This window comes from Antechinus flavipes, chromosome 5 (genome assembly GCF_016432865.1).
Source record: "Antechinus flavipes isolate AdamAnt ecotype Samford, QLD, Australia chromosome 5, AdamAnt_v2, whole genome shotgun sequence".
In the NCBI taxonomy this organism is placed as follows: domain Eukaryota; kingdom Metazoa; phylum Chordata; class Mammalia; order Dasyuromorphia; family Dasyuridae; genus Antechinus; species Antechinus flavipes.
The window spans coordinates 12,194,090-12,215,898 of NC_067402.1; the positions used below are offsets into that span (position 1 = coordinate 12,194,090).

General features: G+C 39.9%; 1 protein-coding gene across 1 annotated transcript in view; it reads left to right on the plus strand.

Annotated features, from left to right (window-relative positions):
- SP4 (Sp4 transcription factor) overlaps positions 1-21,809 on the plus strand; it is a 50,011-nt gene that overhangs the window by 17,017 nt on the left and 11,185 nt on the right. Inside the window, exons 4-5 of the mRNA XM_052000437.1 lie at positions 20,423-20,645; positions 21,038-21,237. Of these exons, the coding sequence (XP_051856397.1) occupies positions 20,423-20,645; positions 21,038-21,237 (423 nt within the window). The remainder of the gene's footprint in view (positions 1-20,422; positions 20,646-21,037; positions 21,238-21,809) is intronic.

A 21,809-nucleotide genomic window follows, 5' to 3' on the forward strand; every position in this document is an offset into this window, starting at 1 on the left:
AATGTTGGTGGCAGCCCTTTTTGTAGTGGCAAGAAACTGGAACCTGAGTGGATGTCCATGAATTGGAGAATGGCTGAATAAGTGATGAATGTTATGGAATATTATTGTTCTGTAAGAAACCAGCAGGATTATTTCAGACAGGTCTGGAGAGACTTACATGAACTGATGCTGAGTGAAGTGAGCAGAACCAAGAGATCATTATATACGGCAACAACAAGACTTTTGATGGACATGGCTCTCTTTGACAATGAGATCATTCACACCAGTTCCAGTAGGCTTGTGATGGAGAGAGCCATCTACACCCAGAAGGAGAACTGTGGGAACTGAGTGTGGTCCACAACATAGCATTCTCACTCTTTTTGTTGTTTGCTTGCATTTTATTTTGCTTCATTTTCTCTTGTGTGGCACAATAATTGTATAAATATGTATGCATATATTGTATTTAACCTATATTTCTACCATGTTTAGCATATATTGGACTACTTGCCATCTAGGAGAGGGCATGAGGGAAGGGAGGGAAAATTGGAATACAAGATTTTGCAAAGGCTAATGTTGAAGAATTATACACACGTATGTTTTAAAAAACAAAAAGCTTTAATTTAAAAAAAGATATAAAGCAGTTTACAAACCAGGGGAAAAAACTCTACTAACAATGCATTAATATTCCAATTTCCCCTCATTTCCCACATCTCCAACATTTTAATTTTCCTATTCTGTCACATTAGCTAATCTGATAGGGTGAGGTGTTACCTCAGAGCTGTTTTAATTTGCCTTTCTCTAATTAATAGTGATTTAGAACATTTTTATATGACTATAGATAGTTTGATTTTCTTATCTGAAAACTGCCTGTTAATATCCTTTGACCATTTGCCCTTTGGAAAATGACTTATATATGTTTAAATTTGACTCAAGTCTCTATATATTTGAGAAATGAAGCCTTAATCAGAAACACTGACCGTAAAAAATGTTGCCCAACTATCTGCATTTTTTTTAATCTTGGGTGCATTGGTTTTAAATTTAATGTAATTAGAATTATCCATTTTGCATTTTCTAATGTATTCTATCTCTTGTTTGGTCATAAATTCTTCCCTTCTCTAGCAATCTGAGAAATGAACTATTCCTTGCACTCCTAATTTGCTTATGATATTATCCTTTATGTCTAAATCAGGTACCCATTTTGACTTTATCTTGATAAAAGGTGTGAGATGTTGATCTGTGCCTAGTTTGATCCTTATTTTTTCTAGTATTCCCAGACGTTTTTGTCAAATAGTGAGTTCTTATCCCAAAAGTTGAAGTCTTTGAGTTTAAAAAACACTAAGTTACTTTTATCATTGACTACTTTGTCTTGTGTACTAATTCTTTTCCACTGTTCTACTCCATTTGTTTTCCAGTACCACTTAGTTTTAATGATTGCTGCTTTGTAATATAGTTTGAGATCTAGTACAGGTAGGCCACTTTCCTTTGCATTTTTTAAAAAATTAATTCCCTTTATAATCTTGACCTTTTGTTCTTTCACATGAATTTTGTTACCATGTTTTTCTGTATCAAGAAAATATTTTTGGTAGTTCAATTGACATGAAACTGAATAAATTGATTTAGGTAGAATTGTAATTTTTATTATATTTGTTCTGCCCATCCATGAACAATTGCTCTTTTTCCAGTTGTTTAAAAAAGTGTTTTGTAATTGTGTTCATATAATTTTTTTGAGGGGGGAGAAACATGAGAAAGGAAAAAAAAAACAAGCAAACAAACAACAAAGGTGAAAATTATATGTTTGATGCTTAGCCTCCATAGTTCTCTCTCTGGGATGTGAGAGCCACTTTCCATCACAAGTCTATTGGAATTGCCTTGAATCACCTCATTGTTGAAAAGAGCTAAGCCCACCACAATTGATCATCCCATAATCTTGTTGTTGCTATATACAATGATCTCTTGGTTCTGCTCATTTAACTTAGCATTAGTTATGTAAGTATTTCTAGGTTTTTCTGAAATTTGCCTGCTCATTATGTCTTTTAGAATAATAATATTCCATTACATTCATATATCATAACTTATGCAGCTATTTCCCCAACTAATGGGTGACTACTCAATTTCCAGTTTGTTGTCACTACAAAAAGGACTGATATAAACCATTTTTTGCACTTATGGGTCCTTTCCTGTCTTTGATGCTCTCTTTGGGATACAGGATTAGAAGAGACACTGCTGGAACCAAGGACATGTTAGTTTGATAGCCCATTTGACATAGTTCCAAATTGTTTCCAGAATGGTTGGATAATTTCACAACTCTGCCAATAATGCATCAGTGTCTGAGTTTTCTCACATTCCCTCCAACATTTATCATTATCTTTTCCTGTCATCTTAGCCAATCTGGGAGGTGTGAAGTGGTACCTTGTAGTTGTCTTAATTTGCATTTCTCTAATAAATAGTGATTTAGAACATTTTTATATAACTAGAAATGACTTTAATTTTTTTGTTGGGAAGTTGTCTATTTATATCCTTTGACCATTTATCAATTGGGGAATGGCTTGTATTCTTATAAATTCGAGTCAGTTCTTTATATATTTTTTAAATGAGGCCTTTACCAGAAACACTAGATGTAAAATAATTTTTCCCAGCTTTCTACTTCCTTTCTAATCATGAGTGCATTTGTTTGTACAAAAACTTTTTAATTTAATATAATCAAAATTTCCCATTTGCATTTCACAGTGTTATCTAGTTCTTCTTTGGCAATAAATGACTCCCTTCTCCACAGATCGGAGAGGTAGGCCATCCTTTGATTTCCTTGTTCGCTTATAGTATTGCCCTTTATGTCTAAATCATCAAATCATTTCAATCTTATCTCAATATAAGGTGTTAAGAGTTTGGTCAATGCCTAGTTTCTGCCATACTATTTTTCAGCATTTTTTGTCAAATAGTGAGTTCTTATCTCAGAAGCTAGAATCTTTGGGTTTATCAAACACTAATTACTCTAATCACTGACTATTATGTCTTGTGAACCTGACTTATTCCACTGATCCACAACTCTATTTCTTAGCTCATACCAAATGATTTTAATAACTGATACTTTATGATATAGTTTTAGGTCTGGTACAGATAGGCCACCTTCCTCATATTTTTTCCCATTAATTCCCTTGAAATTTTTGGCCTTTTGTACTTCCAGATGAATTTTGTTATTATTCTTTCTAGTTCTACAAAGAAATTTCTTGGCAGTGTGATTGGTATGGTACTGGATAAGTAAATTAATTTAAGTAGAGTTGTCATTTTTATATTTATATTAATTCAGCTTTCCCAGGGGCACTTGATATTCTGCCATTTGTTTAGATCTAACTTTTATGTCAAAAGTATTTTGTAATTGTGTTCATATAATTCCTGGTTTTGTCTTGGCAGTAAACTCCCAAATATTTACATTATTTGCAGTTATTTCAAATGGGATTTCTCTTCTATCTCTTGCTGCTGGACTTTGTTGGTAACATAGAAATGCTGATTAATTATGTGGCTTCATTTTTTATTCTTTACCTTTGCTAAAGTAGTTAATTGTTCGTAATAGTTTTTTTAGTTGATTAGCTAAATATACTATCATATATCATTTACAAAGAGTGATAATTTTGTTTCCTCATTACCTACTTTAATTTCTTCAATTTCTTTTTCTTCTCTTACTACTAAAGCTAACATTTCTAGTTCAGTATTGAGGTTTTCCCCCATAAAATCATGTTTTATTTATTAGTTCAATAGTTTTCTTATTTTCAGTTTTATTCATCTCTCCTTTGATTTTCAAAATTTCTAACCTGGTATTTAATTGAGGATTTTAAATTTGTTCCTTTTGTGGCTTTTTTAGTTGCATGCCCTCGTCATTAATTTGTTCTCTTTTTTATTCACGTAAGCATTTAAACATATAATAATTTCCTCTACCACTGCTGTGGCTACATAATCTGCGGACGAACCTTAGTTCCTCTGACTGGCTACTGGTTGCTACTTCAGGCTCATTTGTTTCTATTTCAACTCAACCATGCTTTTCGTTGAGGCATTTGTGATGATGTCAGTGCGATTTGGCCTCATAATCACGGCATCTCCAGTTGTAATCACTGGATTACAAATTTTGTTGTGTTGGTTCATTATTGTCCTTTTGATTTAACTATAATGTTTCTATGCCTTATTACATGGTCAGTTTTGGGGTAGGTAGGTACCATGTACTGCTGAGAAAAAGGTATTTTTTTTTCTGTCCCCATCTGTCATTTTTAGATTTTATAAAATTCTCTTCACTTCTTCAACTATTTCTTTTTTATTTTATGGTTAGATTTATTTAGTTCTGAGAAGGGGAGTTTGAAGGTCCCCCCACTAGTATAGTTTCACTGCCTGTTTCTATAATTCATTTAACTTTACTTCTTTTATATTTAAAAATTGAATTTTCTGTTCAGCTGATCAGTGGTGGATCAGTGGAAATGATTAGGTACATAGGAATCAGTAGCAAATGAGTGTAGTAATTTAGTGTTTGATAACCCCAAGGACTCCAGTTTCTGGAACAAGAACTCACTATTTGACAAAAATGGAAAACTGGAAAATAGTTAGAAAGAAACTGGATATAAGCTTATGCCGTATACTATGATAAAAATCGAAATGGGTACATGATTTAGATATCAAGGGTGATCTCATAAACAAATTAGGAGAGCATGGAATAGTTTGTTAAATCTATGGAAAAGGGAAAATTTGTGACTAAATAAGAGTGAAAGGGGGGATAATTAAGTGGATATTTATGATTGTTGTGTTTAAAAGGTTTGCCCAAGCAACCATCATTAGAAGGAAAGCAGAAAGCTGGAAATAATTTTTACTGCAAATGTCTCTCATAAAGAGCTCATTTTTTCAAAATATAGAGAACTGAGTCAAATGTATAAATGTACAAATCATTCCTCAATTGATAAATGGTCAGATGAATGAACAGGCAGTTTTCAGATTAAGAAATCAAAGCTATATGAAAAAATGCTCCAAATTATTGAGCATTGAGAAATGCAAATTAAAACAATTCTAAGATATCTCCTCACATCTTTCAGATTGACTAATATGACAAAAAAGAAAAATGGTAAATATTGGAGGGCAAATCAGAAAATTGGAATATTAATAATGTACCGTTGGTGGAGTTGTGAATTAATCCAACCATTCTGGAGAGCAATTTGGAATTATGCAGGGCTATAAAATTCTGCTTACACTTTGATCCAACAATTCTACTATTAAATCGTATCCCAAAGAGATCATAAAAAAAGGAGAAAGGACCCACATTACAAAAATATTTATAGCAGTTTGTTATAGTGGCAAAGAGTTGGAAATTATGAAATGGATGGATAGACTGTGGTGGATGAATATAATGGAATATTATTGTGCTGCAAAAATGAGAGAGGGGTATATTTCAGAAAAAAAAAAAACTTGAAAAAGACTTACATGAACTGATGCAAAGTCAAGTGAGCAGAACTAGGAAAACATTGTACACAATAATAGGCAACATAGTGTGACTTAGCTCTTCTCAGTTCCAAAGAACTTAGATAAAAAATGCTATTCACCTCAGAGAAAGAACTTAAGAAGTATAAATGCAGATTGAAGGCATACTATGTATACTTTACTTTTTATGTCTTTTTTTCTTTGTTCTGTTTCTTCCTTGACAACCTGAATAAAATGGAAATATTTTCCATTTTATACATATATATGTGATCTATATATCAATTTGCTAACTATATTAAAGAGGGAAAGGGTGAAAGGAAGAAAATTTGAAACTCAATTTTGTAAAAATAAATATTAAATTTTTCTTTACATGTAATTAGAAAAAATAAAATACTATTAAAATAATATATATATATAGGCAATCCTTGGCTATTTCTTTGTGATATCATGATCTGTTCCATTATTTTGAAATTTTGGTCTTGAGATCTTGAAAATTGGTACCTGAAGGCCTAAGTTGTGATAATGAATAGTTATTACACAAAGGATAGTGATTAGAAAGTATGCTTCTTCAGAAGACTAAAGAATGTGAAATGTGATTAAATTGTAACATGGAATTTTGGTTAGATAAAAGGAATACGTTGGCATTGCAAGTAATTAAGGAAGCAGTGATATAAGGTATTGAAGGAAGCTGTGCATTTGTCTCTGGGAACCTTTAAAAATAAGATTTTAAATTTTTTAAAGGGTTTATTTTGGACACCTATCTACTCTGGTGCCCGAGAAATCCATGAAAAGTTAATATATGCTTTTTTTTTTTTTGATAATTACAGACTTACTGTAGTCAATGAAGTGTTCGTTGTACTATAACATCTTGCATAAATGAATTCTTCAAGTATGATCTCACAGTCTGGGAACCTTTACAGTGGCCACTTATAACACTGTTCTTATGGTTCTCCTTTTAAGTGTGCCCAAGGTTCTTCACATGGAAGTCATGATTTTTTCTTATATTTGTAGGTGTGTTTGTATGTATGTATGTATGGGTGTGTATATATATAGACACACACAATATATGTGTGTGTGTGTGTCATATACATTATATATGAATGTATATGTGTGTATTATATGTTATATATATATGAATGTGTGTGTATAAATTGCACTTCAATCATTTAAGCTATTGGAACTTAAAACCACACTAAAATTTTTGGATGGGCATTTGTAATATTCTTCTCTAAAATGTAATGTTCTTTGGGAGCAGGTTTCTTGGGGGGCTTCTGGAGGCAGCCTTCTTTCAATTCACTAATCACAAGTACATCCAGGGATTAAAGTCCAAATCCTTTATTGTCTCCTTCAAAGGCTTATCTCTTTTCTTGGGGCCCGGTTAGCTTTCTTAGAGGCCTATCTCTTCCTTGGTTCTGAGAGCTCCTACCGCTAGTCCTTTGCCTCTACCAGCTTCAGCCTCCAGCCAGCACCAAGGTGGAAGATGGAATGAATCTGCCTTAGCCTCAGAAAGCTTCCAGTGGGCTTGTCCCTCTGGCCCCAAGAGCTTCTCCCTTATATGCCCCACACTGAGTATACACTAATCATTATATCACTAGGAAACCATTATTTGTTGTAGGATTAAATCAATGCTAAACCAGATTTAACCACTGTCTCCTCAATCCCACTTGTAAGAATTCCCTCAATTTCTTATTCTTTTCCACCACAAAAATTGAGTTTCTTTTTAATTTTAATATACAGCGTACTATTTTCTGCATTAAAAATGTTATCTTGAGAAGAGGTCCATAGATTTCACTAGGCTGCCAAAGGAATCCATGACAACATGGTTAAAATCCCCGCCCAGATTTCATGCCATTTCTGGTCCTTGCAGCCTAATAAACCACAGTCTATTGAATATAGAATTTAATAGAGTTGTATAGACCTGTATGTGTAGACAGTATATCTCATACTCTTCTTTGAAGATAGTTTTCTTCTCGTTTCTTGGTACTTAGCAAAGTGACTGACACATAGTAAGCACTAAATGCTTATCAAAGTGTTCATATACATATTGTGATCTCAAATACATGGATAACATTTCAATTTTTTAACCAGGTTGTCATCATTTGGAAGAAATGATCGTATTTCATGGACTTAATTATCTTATGTCTGTAATAAACTACTTGGTAGGGAGGAGGGGGGTTGTGGGAAGTGGCGGGGGAAGAGGAGGAGGTAGAGGTGTTATGGGTTAAACTAATAAAGGAATACTCATTTTATCCCTGAACAGCTGGAAAATGCTGTGAAATCCCTAAATTCGTTCAAATAGCTATTCCATTTTATTTTGACCACTCCTTAAATGGGGACTATTGAACAGTGTCATGTTTTACGATTAAATATTGTCCCTGCCCTGCAGTGTTGTGTGTGCCTACCTTGACATCCTCCCCACCTCCCTCAGGAAAGCCCTTTGTTCTGCCTGTTAGGGGGGGCCCCAGGAGCACCTTCCACCCATCCCTGTGACCTCCTGCCCTTCTTTTGTTCTCCCCCAAGAAAGAGACAGAGACAAAAATTGCAACAACGGAGTGCTTTCATTTCCTTTGCTCGTCATAGATCTTGTCATTTGAAGTGATGGATAGGAACTTTCCTAGAGGAAGGGTTACATGCTCTTCCTGCCTTGTTTTGTGCCTCGCCTCCCCCAGCCCCCCACATCATCCCTCCTTTCCCAAGGATGCTGGTCACTGTCAGAAAACTCGGCAGCCCTCACGCTTTGTAAATTGTACCCTGAACTTTTGCAAATCAGAAGTGATCAATAAGCACGAACTAATAAAACTAAAATAGGTGCTAAAATAGCTTCTGCCATGTTGTGTGTGAAGAACACTGGGGAAGCAGTTTTGGCAGGGCTGCTGCGGCAGGGGGCCAGGCCAGGCCGGGAGGCCGTGGGGAGCCCAGGGCAGGCCGCAGGGACCAGCGCCTCAGGCAGCCTGCAGCCACCGCCTGCCCCGGGGATGCTCTGGCTCTCAGCCGGGAGACTCTGGGGACTTGGCCTGGCCTCCAGAGCCAAGCATAGACTCGCTTGTAGTTTCGAGCCCTGGGTCTCGGGCCAGGCCATCAGCCTCCTTGTCCCAATGGCTCCTCGTGGGGCTCATGTCTCCTGTCCCCGGGCTTCAGGCTTCCTCGCACGTTCCATCACGTGGTGTCTTTGTAGAGTACAGGGTGAGAGGGTTTTTGGCATCAGTTACATGAAATAGGGAGGGAGGGGAGAGAGAACACTTGGGGGGGGAAGCATGTATGAAATGCCCACCTCACAGTTAGCTACGATTATTCTATGACACCCCCGCCACAATCTGGGGCTGGCAGTGCTTGTACTATCCCCATTTTCCAGTTGAAGCAACTGAGATGAAGGGTAAGTGACTTGCATGGTCACATGACAAGTATCTTTCTGATCTTGGATTTGAATCCAGGACTTCCTTATTCCCGTGGCATTTGATTGCTTCCTTTGGAAATACTTACAAGTTTTGTACTTTACTAGTAATTATAGAATTCAGTCTTATAATAAATTACATTATTTTTTAAAAGGCTGACAATAGCTAAATTTTAGACCTAGAAACTTGTCTTCTAACATTTTTCCATCTCTTAAATGCACACTATCTGTTCTACCTTGGAGTCCTTCTCTTCAAGTGTCAGCTCAGATGTCACCTTCTGTAAAGCCTTCTCTGATGCCCTAGCAGTTAATGTTCCTCTAGTTACCTGGTGTTTATTTCTCAATGCCCACCTAGTTTTGCTGCGTAAAATATAAGCTCTTTGAGGGCAAGGATTATGTTGTTGTTGTTGTTTGTCTTGTCTAATACCAGCACCTACCTTGTGCTTAATAAATGTTTTTCCCCATAGGCAATGTTTGTTAAATCAAACTCAACTGAAGCTGCCTGCCTTGATCTAATTTTTTTTTTACCTAAATTTTAATCTATCTAAACTCCTTTCCAAGTTTTCTAAACCAGTTGGTGGTCTATTTTGTGTAACTACTATATACAAAAGAATTATTGAGGACATGTTCTCACTTGTCCCAGTTGGCCATTTTTTGATCTTTTTCCTCTTCTCAGAATACATTTGATATGTGGCTGCCCCAGCCATTCTGTTTACACCCAGCGTTCTTCCATATCGCAAAGATCCTACATTCACCCGAGTCGGTTTCACCAGAAACTAGAAAAACTCCTTTGTCCCAGAATGTATCTACTCATTGTCTTCTCTTTGTTCTATTAGAAGTAATCATCAATGATTGTTGTTTACTGCTCTGCAACCATAGGGAGGAAGGAGATTTATTGACAGGATGAGGAGAGAGAGAGGGGTCCCATGTAGTGTTAGGGCAACTAACCCACACTCTATGGAGGAAAAGCTTTGGTCCCTTGAATTCTGGCTAGAGCTGTCTCCCCTACCTGTAGATAGTCAGATCTATCACTGCTCTGGTGCAGTGTAGTACAGGAAAGGTAAAAGGTAAAAGAATGGAGGAATAATCGTGTTTATGAAGAAAGATACTAGAAGGAAAGGAGAAATGGGAGAGAGAATTTGGATAACAGTGTCCAGAAAGTCGAAATAGTTTTGTAATCAGGATACAACATAGACCTTTTGGACAAGGTGGAAAATTGTGGACGATGGGTTGGAGAAACAGATTTCTGGCCTGGCATAGAGGCAAGATAGAGTAGGCAATGAGGTGAGAAGTCATTTGTCTCAGCTGGGTTGGTGCTCTCTTTGTGCCTGAAGCAGAACAGCTTGTAACTTCTTGACTTTCCCTAATAGTAACTTCATCCTGCAAAAGATATAGGAACCAACAAGAGGATATTCAGCTCCGAATCAGCTCTACCTCTGATTCTCATTAATAAGAAAAAAATTGGTTGCTAGGGGACAGGAGGGATAGAAATGGTGGGAACGAGTTGGTTTCTATTACAGACTTGAATATTTTTCTATAGTAAATGACCACATACTACCAGAATTTGATAGAGGAGAAGAAAACTGATATGCACCCTAGACTGAAAAAAGCACATTTCTAAGGTCTAATAGCAGTGGTCTAAACTTCTAATAGGAGAATGATAGCTAATATTTATGTAGTTATTATATAAATATCATCTCATTTTACATTTGCAACAACCCAAGGAAGTAAATACTATTTATCCACATTTTATAGATGAAGAAACTGAGCCAGACAGAAATGAGGTGACTTGCCCAGGATCCCATAGCAATAAGTGACTGAGACTGCTTTTGAACTCAGGTCTTCTGACTCTGACTCCATCTCTTTATCTATTTTACATTTGGTTGACTAAAGTCTACTCTGGAGCAATGGGAATTTCTCAGGAATGAAATTCTGAAGGTAGAAGAGGAAATCATTCCAATAAGGAAAAAAAACAAGAGCTGTCTGAAGAGATTTTAAGTAATAATGGGCAGAGAATGTAAGAGTGGGTGGAGGCAGATGTTGGAGAGTCTTGCAGGACCTGTACTGCAGCCCCTGGGTCTCACCTAAAAGAAATAGAGGTTGGCACGCCAAACTGCACTTGGTGTTGACTGTCTGAACCCGGTGGTCCTTCATCTTGTTCAACTGTGTGCAGCACGGTTTTCTGCTGGGTCTGCCCCAGAGTTGGGCCTCCAGGTTCTGTTCATCAGGCTCAGGATTTTAGCCATTCTACTGAATGAGTTCATTGGGCTTCTACAGTCTCTGAGGGATTTGCTTCATGGTTCCCACTCACAAAAAGCTAGTGGTTAAGCAAGCCAGAATCTGAATGTATTTGGATCCATCTTCTCAGTGTTCGGATACTTTTGTCTAGTCGTTGAAGCCCATTGAGTTACCTGGGAAACTGGAGGTGGTCATCCCACGGTAGCTTAGTGCACTCTGTGCCAGAGGAGCAGGGAATGATGGGCGTGGCGAGTGCTGGATGTGGGGAAGCTTAGAATAATGTTTCCCAAATGGTTTCCTCTGTTCTATGAATGAGTTCCCTAGCAGTCTTCAAAGCAGTTAGATAGTTCAGTGAATAGAGCCCTACACCTGGAATCAGAAAGACCTGAATTAAATATGGCATCAGACACCAGCTGTGTGACCCTAAGCAAATCACTTCCCCCTGTTTGTCTTAACCTTTTGGAGAAAGAAGTGTCAATTGACTGCAGTAGGCTTGCTAATCAATCGCCATAGAGAGTATGATCCGTGGAGTCACAGAGAGTCAGACATAACGGAACAAGAAAACATCCTTGCCAACAATGTTTTTCATACCAAAATGTGTTAAATATGATGTGTTAGGTATTTTCTCAACACGACGACTTTCAGCATGAAAATAAATTTAATTTCCTTTCCCTCTAATTTTCCCAATCTTTGATGGATATAGGAGTTTTTAAAAAGTGAGCTTCAATAAGGATTCTTCTCATACTTCTGAATATTCAGTCTTGGTGTCTACAAGATGTCCTTCTTCACTCCTTTCCCCTCCTGCCCCCACCCACAAATATCGAATCAAAATTGATGAGTTTCCACTGTCAATGTCAAGTATTCTCCCTGAAGAATGATCCCCAACCAAAGCTTCTTCATTTTCTGAAAGACTACTAAAATTAACTAAGTTAACAATTTAATTTTATTAGTAACTTTGATCTCTTTCTAAAGAAATTTGAAAGCTTCTTAATGACATTAAAAAAAAACACCCTTATCACCACCACAATTTTACAGAGTGGATTACTTCTGCAGTGGCTAATTTTATACTTCATACTCTTTCCTTTAGTAATCTCATCTATTCTCCACAAATTCGAGCTTTATCTCTACAAAGATGACTGCAAAATTTATAATATCCCATAGCAGACTTTCCCTTAATCCAACATCTAGTCATCACACTCCTGTTCACCTGGAAATTCCATCACAACTTAGGCTTCGCATCCCCCCAAACAGAAGCCATTCTTCCCAATCTTGACCCTTCCCCCATTCACCCAGGTTCCACCATTGACTCTTGCCTCTCCTTACCCATATAGACGAGTCTTGTTCTAAAGCCTTGCACGTGATAGATGCTTAATAAGTGTTTATTGAATTGTTATCCTTCCATAATATCTTTTGAGTCTCTTTCCTTTCTCCCCCATACTGGGCCAATACCCTAGTTTAGGCCTCTGTCACCTCTTCTGTAATGGCTTTCTAATTGACTTTTCTACTTCCAAGAACTTTTCTCTTTAAATCATTTTTCTCTGAAATATTCAAATGAAGTCATCATCTCATCAGGGTAGATATTCCCTCTAACCACACGTGTTCATTTGATACAGAAAATTGGAGCATGGACCAAAAAAACGGTGGCATCGGAATTGATTACAATTTCATATAGGATAGGAGTGTAAACTAAGAGCCATAGCAAAGCCAGAGAGCCTGCCACCTTAACAGATAAAATTTGACTTGCAAGTCAAAGAAACTCGGCCATCAAGAAAACTAGCAGTTTAGGCTATAAAGTCATTTATGAATGTATGAATGGTGTGGTGTCATAAAACAGGGGGAAGTGATGGAGGGCAGAACCAGCATAAAGAAAGCTTGACAAAGTGGACTCATCCCAAGGTCATTGAAAGATGAAATGGGGAACACAAAGTCAGACCAAAAAGGGACAAGAGGAGCAGTGGTCTGTTTAAAAGAGCCCAAAGAACTGACATCTTTGGAAATGATCCATCTACTTTAAGGGAGTCAGTTAAATCAGTTTCATAAAATCACAGTCCTAGAATTGTCAGGAACTCGCAAGGTTGCCCAAGCTCTGCAGCACTCTGGAACAGAGGGTTCATGGGGAAACTTTGGCACTGCTGTACTGTCAGGACAGTTTTCCTTACAATGAGCCAGATTTTACCTCCACCCTTCCCACACACAACCTCCAGTTTCTTCAAGTCATTGATTGTAGTTCTTTCTTCTGGAGTCAAAGCTCAAAATTTGCATCTTTTTCCAATGACAGCCCTCAAGAAATTTGAAAAGATCTTGTCCCCCAGGAGTCAGACCAGACATTGCTAGTTCTTTCACATAGTCCATGGTTTTAAGTTTCCTGGTGATGCCCTCAATATGCTTAAAATGTAGCATCTGTAACTGCACAGTATTACAGATGGGGTTAGGAAATTGAGAGAAAAAGATGTTTGTGGACTTGGTAAGTCATTTGAACTCCTTTTTTTCTCTCAGTTTCCTCATCTGTGAAATGGAAATAATAACACCACCTACTTCCCAGAGTTGTAAGGATCAAAAAAATATTCCAGGTGAAATCTAACCAAGGCAAAGTGGCATGAATTGCCATCTTCCTTCCTCTGTGACCCTCTTCTTTCTCTAAGCAGCTTTTTCTGGGCAGACTCATTTATTTGATTGCCATCATACCCTCCTGACTTACAGGGAACTTGTAGCCCACTCAGACCTCCAGATCTTTCCACTGGCTGCTGTCTCTTATCACATTTTCCACATCCACTGTTTTGCTGTTTTTGTATTTGGAGTTTTTTACTTAAAAAAAAACTGAAATTAAGTTATTATCATGAGACTTGTTATTACCAACAGTTTTCTAACATTCAAGTCTTATGTAAGATTTCTTAATATAATTTATTAAGTTTTCTACAGTTTGTACTACTATTAATTTGTACTTTCCTACATGCCAGTAGGCATGTTCAGAGCTTTCATTTCAGTAGTGCCTGCTCAGGATTTTGTTTATGCCCCAAACAGAAGATTGAAGAGAGCTAGAGACAGTAATCTGATTTTTAAACTGGAACAGTGATTTTTTTTTGGGGGGGGCAGGACCATTGGGGTTAAGTGACTTGCCCAGGGTCACACAGCTAGGCCATGTTAAGCGTCTGAAGTTAGATTTGAACTCAGGTCCTCCTGACTTCAGGGCTGGTGCTCTGCCCACTGCGCCTCCTAGCTGCCCCATTGGGAAAATAATCTGAAAGACAGTTGGTGTTTATATATTAGTCTTTAGACTAATTATCTCATCTGAGAATGCCAGATGCTATGAAAACTGAAAGATGAGCCAGGCTGGAAGAGAGAACAGACATTCAGGATGATGTAGTCTGCATTCAAAGCAGTTTTGACAAGGGCAGTTTTTGTATATTGGACTGACTCTGAGGAGAAGAATTTCAATAGGGAAAATATAAAACCTTCCCCTAGACTAAAAAAATCAGTGTCACAAAGAGGTGAGGTTAATGAGCCATTAACTCATTATGATTCAATAGTGCCATGTGGCAACCAGAGAAGTAAATGATTTCTTTATGATTTCCTTGGAATACAAACCCATTAGAGACACTGCTGGGTCAAATGGTATGCAAGGTTTGATAACACTTTGGGCATAATTACAAATTGCTCTTCAGAATGGTTGGATCAGTTCACAACTCCACCAACAGTGTATTGGTATCCTAGTTTTCCCACATCTTCCTCAACATTGATCATTATCTTTTCCTGTCATCTTACCCAATCTGAGAGGTACAGAGGTTTTTTTTTTTTTAATTTGTATTTCCATAATCGCTAATGATGTAAAGCCATTATTCATAATATAAATGGCTTTAATTTCATCATCCGAAAATTGTATTCTTATAATCTTGACACAGTTCTTTATATATTTTATAAATGAGACCTTTATCAGAAATACTGGCTGTCTCTTTAAAACCATCAGCAAGCATCATATGTAACGGGGATAAACTAGAACCATTCCAAATAAAATCAGGGATGAAATAGCATTGCCCACTGTCCCCATTGCTATTCAATATTGTATTAGAATTGCTAGTCTTGGCAATAAGAGAAGAAAAAGGGATTAAAGGAATTAGAGTAGGTTAATGAGAAAACAAAATTATCACTCTTTGCAGATGATATGTTGGTATACATAGAGAACCCTAGAGAATCAACTAAAAAACTACTAGAGACAATCCATAACTTTAGCAGTATGGCAGGATACAAAATAAATCCATATAAATCATCAGCATTTTTATAAATTACCAACAAAGTCCAACAGCAAGAGATACAAAGAGAAATTCCATTTAACTTTATGTCAATAATGTATAATTCCCTATACATTGAAAAAAATGCTAATGAAGATGCCCTAGCTGTGTCAGTCCTAAAACTATATTATAAAGTGATCATCAAAACCATTTGTACTGGCTAAGAAACAGAGTAGTTGATCAGTCAATAGATTAGGTTCACAGGGAAAAAAAGTCAATAATTATAATAATCTAGTCTTTCACAAACCCAAAGACCTCCAGATTTTGGGATAAGAACTCACTATGTGACAAAAACTGCTGGGAAAATTGGAAACTAGTGTGGCAGAAACTAGGCATTGACCCAAATCTAACAGCATATACCAAGATAAGGTTGAATTGTGTTCGTGATTTAGACATAAAGAGTGATATTATAAGCAAATTAGAAGAACACAGGATAGTTCTGTGGAAAAGGAAAGAATTTGTGGCCAAAGAAGAACTCCAATTCATTATTGAATACAAAATAGATAATTTTGATTATATTAAGTTAAAAAGTTTTGTACAAACAAAACTAATGCAAACAAGATTAGAAGGGAACTGGGAAAACATTTTTACATTCAAAGGTTGTGATGATAAAGGCCTCATTTCTAAAATACATAAGAGAATTGACTCAAACTTATAACAATTCAAGCCATTCTCCAATTAACAAATTGTCAAAGGATATAACAATTTACAGATGAAGAAATTAAAGCCATTTCTAATCATATGAAAAAATGCTCTAACTCACTATTTTTTTTGTTTTTTGTTTTGTTTTGTTTTGTTTTGTTTTCTTTTTTTAAATTTTATTTTATTTAATAATAACTTTGTATTGACAGAATCCATGCCAGGATAATTTTTTTACAACATTATCCCTTGCACTCGCTTATGTTTCGTTTTTTCCCCTCTCTCCCTCCACCCCCCCCCAAGATGGCAAGCAGTCCTATATATGTCTAACTCACTATTGATCAGAGAAATGCAAAATACAACAGACAGTTCTGAGATACCACTATACATCTCTCAGATTGGCTAAAATGACAGGAAAACATGTGGGAAACTGACATTGATGCATTGTTGGTGGAGTTGTGAAAGATCCAATCATTCTGGAGAACACTTGGAAATTATGCCCCAAAAGTTATCAAACTGTGCATACCCTTTGATCCAGCAGTGTTACTACTGGGCTTATATCCCAAAGAGATCTTAAAGGAGGGAAAGGGACCCACGTGTGCAAAAATGTTTGTGGCAGCCCTGTTTGTATTGGCCAGAAACTGGAAACTGAGTGCATGCCCATCAGTTGGGGAATGCCTGAATGAGTTATGGTATATGGTATATGGAATATTATTGTTCTGTAAGAAACGACCAGCAGGATGATTTCAGAGAGGCCTAGAGGCCTCAGCATGAACTGATGCTGAGTGTGAATAGAACCAATAGAATACTTTATATGGCAACAAGAAGATGATAAATTCTGATGGACCTGGCTCTTTTCAACAATGAGAGGATTCAACGCAGTTCCAATGGTCTTGTGATGAAGAGAGCCATCCAGAGAGAGGACTGTGGGAGCTGAGTGTACACCACAACATAGCATTCTCACTCTTTTTGTTGTTGTTTTCTTTCTCATTTTTTCCTTTTTGATCTGATTTTTCTAGTGCAGCACAATAATTGTGGAAATATTTATAAGAGAATTGCACATGTTTTAACTTATATTGGATTATCTTCCATCTGGGGGAGGGGGTGGGGAGAAGGAGGAGAAAGTTGGAACACAAGGTTTTGCAAGGGTCAGTGTTGAAAATTTATCTATGCATATGTTTTGAAAATAAAAAGCTTTAATAAAAAAATTTGTGTTTAGCTATTTTAATACAGATCTCTGTTGTCATAGAAAAAAAAAGAAGAAGAAAAAAGAAATCCTGGCTGTAAAGATTTTTTTCCCAGCTTTGTACTAGGGAAGTTAATATAATCAGGTTTCATTAGAGGATCATCACTTCCACAAACGAAGAGGTGATCATGGCTTTGCCATCTGCCCTGGTCATACCATATTGGAGTATGGTGTTGCGTTTGGATTGCCACAGGGTGACAAATTAGGGAATATTACTGTGAGAAAAATCAGAACAGTGGAGGAGCTTATGTCTGAGCAAGATACTGGAAATAACTGGAGTTGTTTAGTCTGGAAAAGGAGGCTCCAGGGACTATGATGTGATGACAGGCTGTCTTATCAGGAGAAATCAGCTTATACTGTTTGGTCCCAGAACCAGAAGCAGGTGGGAGTTGCAAAGGGATAAGTGTAGGCTTGGCGATCTGGAAGAACTTTCTAAAAATTAGAACCTCCCTAAAGAGAATTGGAGCACTCAGGAGTCCATGAACTTCCCTTTATTGAGAGATTTCAAGTAGAAGTTGGATTACCCTTGGTTGTATATTTTATTGTGGACATCTCTTTCAACTTTGTTCTATTCTAGCTAGCTGTCTTTACTAGTCCTAAAATTCAGGGATTATCACATAATCTATCTGTGAGGATCAGAACAGATAACATTTGTAAAGTATTTAACCCAGTGTCTGACACACAGTAGGCACTATGTAAATATTAGCTATTCTTGTTAGAAATTGTTCTTCTCTGTTTGCTCTCTTCTCTCTATTTCATTTCATAGAAGACTTGCCATGTGTTCCTGAAATCATCTCCTCATTTTCGGCAGCACAATATTTCTTCAAAGGGCACACAGATTCTGTGTATAATTCTAAATCAGTTCCCTGAATGATTATAGTCTTTCATAAGTAATCCACTAACAGAGTGCATCAGTGGGCCTCGTCCAATTCCCTATCACTTTCCTTTTTTTTTCATCTTTGCCATTCCAATAAATATGAGATACAGTCTCAGAATCACTTAAATTTACATTCTCCTAATTACATAGCAATAATTTCATCTGGTTATAAATAGCCTGTATTCTTCCTTTGAAAACTGCCTTTTCATATCTTTAGATTATTTATCAATTGGGAAATGGCTCTTTTTTATAAATATGAATCCATTATTTTTATGTTTTGGAGATGAGATCTTTATCAGATAAACTTGCCTCAAAGATTTTTTCCAAGTTAATTGTTTTCCTTTTAATCTTAGCTTGATTAGATATGTTTGTGCAAAACTTTCTTAATTTTATATAATCCAAATCGTCCATTTCATCGACTGCTTTTTGTTCGGTCATGGATTTTTCTTCTAATCCATAGATTTGAAGGAAACTTTTTCCCAAGTTTCTCTAATTTGTTTATAATGTGACCTTTTACCTCTAGATCATGGATCCATTTCATCTATGCTGCCATCTAGTTTTCCCAGCAGTTTCTGTCAAAGAGTGAGTCTTGATCACCGTATCTGCTACTCATGGGTTACTCTCTGTTTGATAACCAAGGGCAGATGGAGTGAGAATCACTTTGTAGCATGGTTCTGGCCCTGCTGGATCCTCTTGGTGGATTCCCAGGAGCCCCAGTCTCTTCACAGCTTGGCCCTCCCTTGTCCTCTGTTCCTTTGGTTTTGTTTGGTCAGAGCTCCCCTCGGTTTGCCCTTGGAGGTCCAGCTTCTGCTTTGGGCTTCCTGATTCCCTGCCCTTGCCCCATCTTCAAGGGTTAGTTTGCTTTCATAGCCCTGGAAGACTCATAGAGTTGAAGGCCTCCGAGACTAGGAGCTCGTGGATCTGCGCCAACCCTCACGGACACGCACCCGCATTGTTGGCTTTAAGGTGCCAGCTGGGCCCCTGTCCCTCCCCCCCCCACCCCAGCCGAGGGTCGGGGTCACCTACTGAGCTGCAGGGATTTATTGGGATCAGCTCTAGAGGGAGGACTCAGACAGCCGAGGGAGAAAGGAACCATGGAAGGGCTTCTTAATTTTATGTAATCCAAGTTGTCCATTTCATCTACTGTTTTTTGTTTGGTCATGAATTTTTCTTCTAATCCATAGATTTGACAGGAAACTTTTTTTGTTTGAGGAATGTCCGACCCTAAAAGCCGGCGAAATCCTTAGCTAAGGCCGCCCCAGCCAGGATGAGGCGAAAGCTCTGGACCACAGCCTCTCACTGCTTGCGTTCTTTAAGGGGGTCATATTGAGTGTCCCTTGGCAGGAGGCAGCACAAGGGTGAAAGTTCCCCACCCCTGCCCTAGGGGGTCACCAAGCAGAGGAGATCTGACCTGCCCGGGGCTCCCCAGAATTCCTCTGGCACCTCCAGCACCAGTTTCACATTCTTTCCTAGCCTCCATCCTCCTCCATTTCTGGCTGCAGTTGGGGAACCCCAATGGTCTCCTGTTCCCTTCAGACAGAGTCCTCCTCTTTGTAGTCTCCCCCCGAGCACCTTGACTTGGTTTCCTGGCCTGCAGCCTGTACCAGGCTCACCCTCTCACTCGGGGCCTCTCGCCTGGGTGGCCCTGGTGCCAGGGATGCCCTTGATCCTCCCTCTGCCTCCTGACCCCCAGCCGGCCTCCGTCCAAATCCAGAGCCAGGCAGCAATGCCAGGAGTGCGCGCTGGGAGTTGGGGAGGTCGAGGCCGGGGAGCTACAAAGTGCTCACGTCCAGCAAGCCTAAGAAGTGCTGGCTCCGCTGCTCGCACTACTCGGCAGCCATTAGAGTGATGGTGCTATGTGTGGGCCAACTGATGGCTGTGGCAGCTTGTGGTCATGGGCATGTGCTGCCACATGGAAGGCCGGCCGGGTCACGGGGAATGATCCAGCTCGTGCCCCACTCCCCGTCGTCCCAGCCTCGGTCCCTGGGCTGACCCACAGAGGTGCGGCCCTGCCCTGGGAGCTGCCTCTGAGACACCGAGGCTTCTCCTTCTGGGCAAAAACAAAAGGAAATTTGGCTGTGAGAAGCCTTGGGCCGATTCACGAGCCCTTGGCCGCCTCGCCGCCAGCCTGGGCTCCCTTTCTCCCGCCTCCTCCTTTCTGAGACTCAGCGTGCTAGAGCTGGACGGGCACCCGCTCCACAACCTGGCATTTGGGTGGTCACGGGGGGCCTGCTTGCTGGAGCCTCAGTTTCCCCATCTGTAAGGGGTGTTGGGCCTGTGCCCCTGGGCTGGTGCTGATGAGCGTCCTTTCTCCACAGGTCAGCAGCAAGGCCAGGACGGAGTGAAAGTGCAGCAGGCGACCATCGCCCCGGTGACGGTGGCCGTGGGGGGCCTGGCCAACGCCACCTTAGGGGCCGTCAGCCCCGACCAGATCACTCAGCTGCAGCAGGCCCAGCAGACGTCGGAGCAGGAGGTCCAGCCGGGCAAGAGGCTGCGGAGGATGGCCTGCTCCTGCCCCAACTGCCGCGAGGGAGAAGGGAGGTGAGTGGGGAGCAGGGATGGGGGTCCTTGACCCAGAACCCCATGGGTCTGTGGGAAGCCTCCTCCAGGGCCAGGAGCGGGGACTCAGGAAATGGGAACCAAGGTTCTCCTCCAGCAGGAAGCCTGAGAATGATGGCAGGGACCTCCGGGACTGCTGGGAGACCTTCTTGCCCAGCAGGGGCTCCTGGCAGACCCTTGAAGACTTCCTTTGGTTCTGAAGGCAGGGATGATTGGCTCGGTTTGGCGTCTGGGCAGCATTCACAGGGTTTACTTCCCCATGTGGCCTGGGCCCCTCGATTGCAGGTGCTGAAGTCTTTGGGGTTCCCTTAGGGTTGGCGTGGCAGGGAACCCCCTCGTGCCGTGGGGCTCACGTTTGTCCTTATTCTCGCCAGAGGCACGAATGAGCCAGGAAAAAAGAAGCAGCACATCTGCCACATCGAAGGGTGCGGGAAAGTGTACGGCAAGACCTCCCACCTGCGGGCCCACCTGCGCTGGCACACCGGGGAGAGGCCCTTCGTGTGCAACTGGATCTTCTGCGGCAAGAGGTTCACCAGGAGCGACGAGCTGCAGAGGCATCGAAGGACCCACACAGGTAGGGCCCCTGGGAGCGGCTCCCTCCTCCTCCCCCTCGGGGGCTTCCCGCGGGGCCACTGCGCACACAGCGTGTGTGTGTGTGGGGGGGTAAAATTGTTTGTGAGATGTTTAACATCAGCAGCTTTCCATCCATTTTTATGCTGGTTTCTGCAGAAAATGCGACCCTTTCATGTATTTGCCTTTCCTCCACATATTTGTTTCTCCGAACGTTGAGTTCACAGGGGCTCCTGGTACAGGTTTCAGACAGAAAGGTGAGACTTTGAATTCCACTCTTCCACTTGACCTCATGCAGAGGTTGATGTTTTCAGTGCGATTTAATGCAGCCTCCGCTGCCCGGGGCCCTGAGAGCTGGGACCCCTTTCCTGGTCTTCCCAGGGAGCTTGGGGTGGGGCAGGTGGCTTAGAAGAGATAGAGAAGGCAAGAGAAGGAAAGGGTCGGGAGGGAGGGTGGCTCCAGAGCCAACTTTGGAAGGGCAGGATGGACCGGTGATGGCTCCGGGCCGGCGCGCTCTTAGCTCATGTTCCCTGGTGAACATGGGGCTATGTGAGGGGGCCAGGGGTTGAGAAAGCC